The following is a 6,928-nucleotide window of genomic DNA, read 5'->3' as shown; positions in this document are numbered from 1 at the left end:
TATAAATACTGGGTTGAAGCCAAACCTGAAAATCGCACTCTAAAAAAATCAGTTTCTCTTCTAATCGATTGTTGCTTCCGACTTCTCTTACTCTACCAATTTTCTGCAACCACCTTGCTTTGATTTCGATATCAAAGCTGTTAATATTCGAAATCCGGTTTACATCAATCATGGGGCTTTGCGACTTTGAGACCGACAGCTTATACGGTGGTCGTATAAAACCTTTAAGGACAGGTTTTGTACCGTGCAGATCTCTACTTTTACGTGCTTCAATAACATCAGGTTGGTATTTCAATTTTCGGCATTGTATTTAATTTTCGTTCACTTTGTGTACGCTCTGCTTCTACCCCTTTCTTCCATTGTGTCTATCGCGAAGGATAGATTCAAACCCGTGTGGGTATATTGGTTTGGTTTAGATTCTGGTCTTTAGTTTTTTTATCTCGAACTATAAAGTTCCTTTTATAGATCTTGGTTTTGTTCCTTGTTAATAAAGTTCTAAAATTTATTTATAAAGATTTAATATTATTGTTTTCTAATCCTCTTAAATAAAATTTTCAACACTGACTTACCCCTCCAGATACATAGTGAACCATTTAAAAATCAATTTGGATGCTTGTTTGTGGTACTCTAGATAGTGGACCATCACTTTCTCGCCATTTCCCTTAAAAAGATAGTAATCCCAAGATTCATCACTCTTTGCACATATAAAGCAACAAAAAAGGTTAAGCAGTCTTTATGGGTGTTAATCTGACTCCAGCTTTCAGAAATCCGTCTACAGATAGATTTTTCATCTCCCTTGCAGTAAGCTGGGATTCTGGTTCTTTTAAGCCATCAACTTGGACAAGAAAATTAACACAGGTATGTGAGTAACCCCGCCAACTAAACTAATGCATTTTAGAGTAGTCCAGGTTGCAACTTGAGCACAAAGTGGATAATATCACTACATTGGTTGGGGTGTCACAAAATGATACATGGCCAATCTTTGTGCCATTCGGATGGTCGGGAAAACTTCATCAATGACGATGAGTTCTTGAGGGTGTGTTTGTAACATCTTTAAGTGAATCACAAATTGCAAATGAACAAGAAGGATGTTCGGTTGTATATAATGAGCAACCCCTCCAACTAATATAACGTGTTTGAAAACCACAAGTCTGGGTTGCAAACTTGCAGGCAAGCCAATAATACCACTACGTCGGTTGAGGAGTCATAGAAGCCATCCAGACTTCATCTAATATATTTTAGACGAAGGACCACGTGAGAATACGAGTTAAGGTGAGAAGTGTAAGAAGAGATTTGGAACCTTGATCACTTTTATCTCAAACCAACCTATGAATTGCGTTTTAGAAGGGAATTGATCTGGTGCTTCCAATTAGTGTTGATATAGTGGAACTCTTCAATTAGGATTGATCCAAGGGTGGTGATCCCTTCTTACCTTTCTCACTATAACTCTCATTCTCGCCGAAACCTAACCCTATATTTTATTACCTAAGTTAAGTAACTATTGCTTATGCTATTGAGCATAGAGGCTTTCCTGCAGTCAACTCTAGTAACCTGACAGAGATGGTCATCCATCACATACTCGTGGTCCTATAGTCATGATAAGAGCTAGGTTACTGGTCATGAAGTAGTACAACAGACCTCATTCAAACAAAGGGAAAAAATACATGACCAAAAGTGATATTCATGCTGAGTTGCTTTAGTTAGCAGTGAAATCAGCAGTTAAGTAACCTGACTACTATAAGATACTTCAGATCTGATGAACATCTAAGTAGCCTAATCTTTATGTTAACAAGTAGACTGGTTTCTACATTTAATCAATTGCAAAGTTTTAGCTACAAAAAATTAGGGATTACTTTCAAGTTTGAAAGTACAAGTTGTGCATATGAAAGCGTTCAACATCCACTAGGATAGAGGAAAGACTTAAGATGATGTAAGGACATGCTTCTTGAATTGCTAATATGGGTAAGGACCTGTTTGTTAGCAGCTTAATGAGCTTAATGGGACTCGACTTATTCAGTCAGATAGATGACTGTTTGGTAGTGGCTTAAAGATATAGAAAGTGACTTATTCCGTAAGCTTCTAGAAGGGAGCTTTATGTAGAAAGCCAAGTTTTTTCCAAACCTGCCCCACCCAATTAATAAAAACATGCTCCTCCCATTTATGAAAAACCCTCCTAAACCAAAACCTTCTCATTCTATACAGACAGATTAATCCACATAGACAACTTTATCCATAGGGGACTTAATGGAAAACCAACCAAACAACCCCTAAATGTCCCCGCCAATCAGAAGCTGCTGCATGACATCATCTGTTAGTACACTTTTGGCGAGTGGATAGCAAATAGCCAGGATTGAGTTGTCATATAACTGGTAACTGCCAAAGGAGGTAAATGCTTGTGCATATGTTTACTAAAACACTTGTAGAGACAGGCCATATTCAATCATATTAATCCATCCAGTAAACTGAATACCATAGAAAATATTTACTTCTATGTAGGCATAGCAGCTTCTCTTTGCATCCCTCTACACATTATTCTCCATCCACATTGTTAACATTGCTTACAATCATGTAAATTTACCATCTCCCAGATAGAACGTGGACAACTCAACTGATGAGATAGGTCGATTCTTAAGCTTATAGAATCCCACTTAATGGTGTTCAATTTAAACCAAATCATCTATACCTAATTACCTAAGATAGACCATCCACTGTACATATTCTATCAGTATCATCCTATTGCCTATCAATGGAAAATACCATTCTCAAATCTGTTATACAGTCCTTTAACTCCTCTGAGTAAGTCAGTTTGTTTATATTGGTTCAAAAAGATGAGTTAGTTCTGTATTAATAGAGACACATAGGGAACGTACAAACCAAATTTTTCCTGCAATCATAATCTTTGTGATTCTTTCACCTCTATAAACTACTCTGTTTGAAGCCTGCATTAATGCAGTAAATCTCACTTGAAGCACTTATGAATGGAGGAATTACATCTTTTCAATAGCTACACAAGTTTTTGAGTAAAAGTACGTGGCTAGAATTGGAACAATATTGACCTAAAACTTTTCGAATCTACCACTAAGGGGGATTTGAAATTTTTGAACCATGACCCTCCTGGGTATTACCCCTTAGGTAGTTAGGTGATGGACCAAATACCAACATCATGTTAAAATCGTCAGATCCCTAATCAATTTTTTCACCAGGAAACATAACACGTAGATCACCAACGGCAACGGATTAACCAAGAAATGCACAAATAAAGCGATGCCCTTTACACATACATTTATATAATCATAACCCACTCAAATAAGAACGGTGATTTGAATTTTAGATGGATAAAACAGATCTGGGTATCACATGCAACCAAGAATATAGTCACACACAAAAAAGTACATGTTGTGATAGAATTAGAACAAAGTTGAACAAATTCCGACTAGAAAAGTAAGATGCGAAAAGATCCGACCTTTCCTGAAATAATAAGCCAACAATCAGTTTTGGAATCGTGCTTTGAGACCTCCTCAAGTGAAAGAAGTTTGGTCTCTGAAGTCATTTCTGATCTGCAGCTACCAACTACTACCGGTCATGGGATGAAAGAAAAATTGGATATATTTATAGCGAAAATGGATTCAAAAAGAGTATACCTAGGTGGGCTGCCAGTCAAGTGTTTACCGAGATTCGAGCGGTCATCAAATGCGGGCTTTAGCTAAGCTATATAAAGAAAGAGGATGAGGAGTCGGCGATGATGCATTTTGCGACTCTGGTCCTCAACTTTCTTATAATTAATATTCTGTCATATGCATAATAAAACAGTGATACACTTAAAATGCATGGCTTGGTTGCCCACAAAGCTTTATCGATGTAAAAGCAAGAAATAATATTTAAGAATTTAATAGGTAATTAATTAAAAGTGTTAATTAATTACTAGAGGGATTAATTGGTTGTTAGTCCGAACCTATTTGGGTTTAATTAAGATTGGGCTATAATCTAATTAGGATTTAGTTGAATTAGGCCTTATAAAAAGATGTTTATCCTTAAACCCTAAACCTAATTCACCTTTGAGCTCCTCCTCTCCTCTAGAAGACTGCGCCCACGCCCTCTCCTTAAGGGTGTGTGGCCAAAAACTACAAAGCACATACATATTATCAATATAAAGTGTGGTTTTTTTTAGATTGCACAAGAAGCAAAAGGTGATTTCTTGTTTTTTACTAATGATTGAAGCTTTGGAGTGTGAACACGATAGAGAGGATTCTGCTAGTGGGTTCTTCACTTCCATCTAAAAGGTATTTATAATCACCCTCTATGTTTGTCTTGATACTTGTATCGGATTGTAACCAGATCTCTGGAAGGTTGTGATTTTTGGTTTTGTTTGTTTTTGCTGTTAATCCCTTGGTTATCGAAATTTATCACAACCCAACAGTGGTATCAGAGCCACAGTTACAATAATACAAGTATAAAGAAATCAGTTTTTTTATTAGAATTTGTTTTGGGTGTGTTGTCATACATTTAAAAGGGAAAATTGAATCTATGAAACACACACAAAAATTCTAAGGTTGTTTTATATAGGTTTTGAGTGATTCAAAACCAAAAGGTTTCTAATTTTGAAAGTAGGGGTTTCTAACCCTAAATTTTGAAATTAAGTTTTTTTTTAAACATAGATTTTCAATATTTTGAAAATTAGGATATAAAAAATTTCTATTTTAAACCCTAAATTTGAGTTTTACAAAATATAAAGTTTCTTATTTTGGAAGTCTAGTGTTTTAAACCATAAAACTGAAGTTTTGCAAAATTAAAGTTCCCCTTCTGGAAAAGGTTATTTTAAGACTTGGAGTATTTTAGAATAAAAGTTTCGGATTTTAAAGTTTTGTGAAAGCTAGGTATTTGAATTTTTTTTTTTTTAAATAAAAGACCATGAAAACGATTTCTTTATTTCAATTGTTGAAATTTATTTAAATGTGTTTTCTCAAACTTTTGATTCACTTTTATACTTTATGTTTGGATAATTTTGGCATGAAACCATACTTACAAAAGTATAAAGTGTGTTTGTATGCTTATTTGTCAAAATTTGATTTTGATGACATTAAAATATTCAAGCAAAGATTGATTTAAATTTAAAGTGGCTAAGTGTATGTAACAATCAATTTTTATCAAAGTGTTGGCAATTACATGTATTTGGCACTCCATTGCATTATATTACAAAATTTGTGTTTGTATGGATCCAGTAATAGTTTGCCTCAATTAGACCTATATGATGCGATGTTTTGGTTGTTTTTTCATTGTTTTTTTATGGTTGTAATTTTTGCGCGATCTGCGAGTCGTTTTCTTTTCTATGTATTTGTAAAATAGTATAGAGTAGATTGGAAGTTTTTATTACAAATTGTAAAAGAGGACCAAAGAAAACAAACAAGATTCATGCAGATTGAAGTCTTGGCATGGATCCACTCGAGCATTGAAGAAATGACAAGTTTAATGAGAGTCGGCACATAAATCTTGGAGGTTAGTCCCTTAGCTTGACCATGTTTTTCTCGTGGTGACTCACGGAAAAAACGCACAGGTTTGAGGCAAACGTTACTGTTAACTTGCATGTGATTGTGTTTTATTTATTACTGTCTTGCATGCTAGATTATTTAAAATATTTTGAAACACAATTTTTTTTATTAAAGAGTTAGTAAAAACTTGCAAGTGCATTTTGGCAGATTAATAAAATTGGTTTTATAGTAAAGTTTTAAAATGGTTAAAACGAAATTTGCTAAAATGAAACGGTTAAAAATGTTTTAACTAAGATTAACAACTTGTTTTTAATGTAAATCACACGCTACCCATTTAAGGCGCATATTTGAACTAATAATCTTTCGGCGGCGTATGGAAGGTGCTAAAGCCAACACGTCGATTAGATTTTAGGAATAATGACATTCGCGATATCCGAGAGTCTTGGACCAGATGTCATGTGTCTTAATATGGTTGATTTACGATCTGGACTCGTGATTCATGACAAACATGTCGCGAGAAAGGATTAGTGTGGAAGAGATTAAACATGCCAAATGACATAATAGATGTCAATGAATCCCGCAAGGATATAAGAATTTTTCAAAGATGGAGTTGGTAAAATGGTTACCTACCTAAATAGCTTCTAATTATGATCCGCGGCAAACCCGTCGTAATTGAGAGTGAAATATGGATCTTAGCTTTGTTATATTAAATTCTGTTTTGAACAATTGGGTAATTTCTTTTAACAAGGATTATTTAATTCAAATCACTAAAATAGTGTTTTTCTATATTTGATCAATGTCAAACCACGTGAATTCATCTATTTCAAACTTTTGTTTGAAAAGGCTCCTCGAAAAGGACAAGCTTACGGGCTTGAACTATGTGGATTGGCTTCTAAACCTAAGAATTGTTCTCAGGATGGAAAATAAGCATAGGGCCATAGAGGAACCAATCCTTGAGGCACCTGCTGTCGGAGCACCTCGGGCGATTCAGGATGAGTATGAAAAACGTCGAACCGAATCAAACGAGGCCACTTGCCTAATGTTGGTTACTGTAACAACTCGTCCCGCATTGATAGAATGTGAGAATTGTTAACTCCTTATAAGTCTCAAGTAATGGGCTACCAATAACTTCCACCATGGTTTAAGTTGGATTCGAAGTTATTGGGCTAGGTCGTTGCATTGGGCTTTGGGGTGTTACAAGTTGGTATCAGAGTCGATCCTTGTACCATCGGGATGGTGGGGCAAGCCTCATCGGGTATAATGAGTCCTCAAGAGGGGGTGTTTGTAACATCTTAGGCAAATCCCACATTGCCGATGACAAGGAGGAAGATTCTGGATAAGCCTGATGTCAGCCTGACGAGGACGTCAGGAGTTTAAGTGGGGTAGTTTGTAACAACTCGTCCCACATTGATATAATGTGACAATTGTTAACTTCTTATAAG

General features: G+C 35.5%; 1 protein-coding gene across 3 annotated transcripts in view; it reads right to left on the bottom strand.

The window, feature by feature from the left end:
* The window catches only part of LOC112528948 (cytochrome b5-like), an 11,377-nt gene extending 7,651 nt beyond the window's left edge, over nucleotides 1-3,726 (bottom strand). Inside the window, exons 1-2 of one of the 3 annotated variants that reach the window (XM_025140003.1) lie at nucleotides 3,642-3,726; nucleotides 3,464-3,557 (exon numbers count right to left, since the gene is read on the bottom strand). In XM_025140003.1, coding sequence (XP_024995771.1) covers nucleotides 3,464-3,550 — 87 coding nt within the window. In that variant the 5' untranslated portion in view covers nucleotides 3,551-3,557; nucleotides 3,642-3,726. Of the gene's footprint in view, nucleotides 1-3,463; nucleotides 3,571-3,641 lie in introns of all 3 variants that reach the window. The other 2 variants (XM_025140002.1, XM_025140004.1) reach the window with 2 other exon arrangements.
* Nucleotides 3,727-6,928: the final 3,202 nt, after the last annotated feature.

This window comes from Cynara cardunculus (assembly GCF_001531365.2).
Source record: "Cynara cardunculus var. scolymus isolate 2C chromosome LG 16, CcrdV1, whole genome shotgun sequence".
Lineage (NCBI taxonomy): Eukaryota > Viridiplantae > Streptophyta > Magnoliopsida > Asterales > Asteraceae > Cynara > Cynara cardunculus.
The sequence above is the reverse complement of the archived record's forward strand: the minus strand, read 5'-3'. Positions and strand labels throughout refer to the sequence as shown.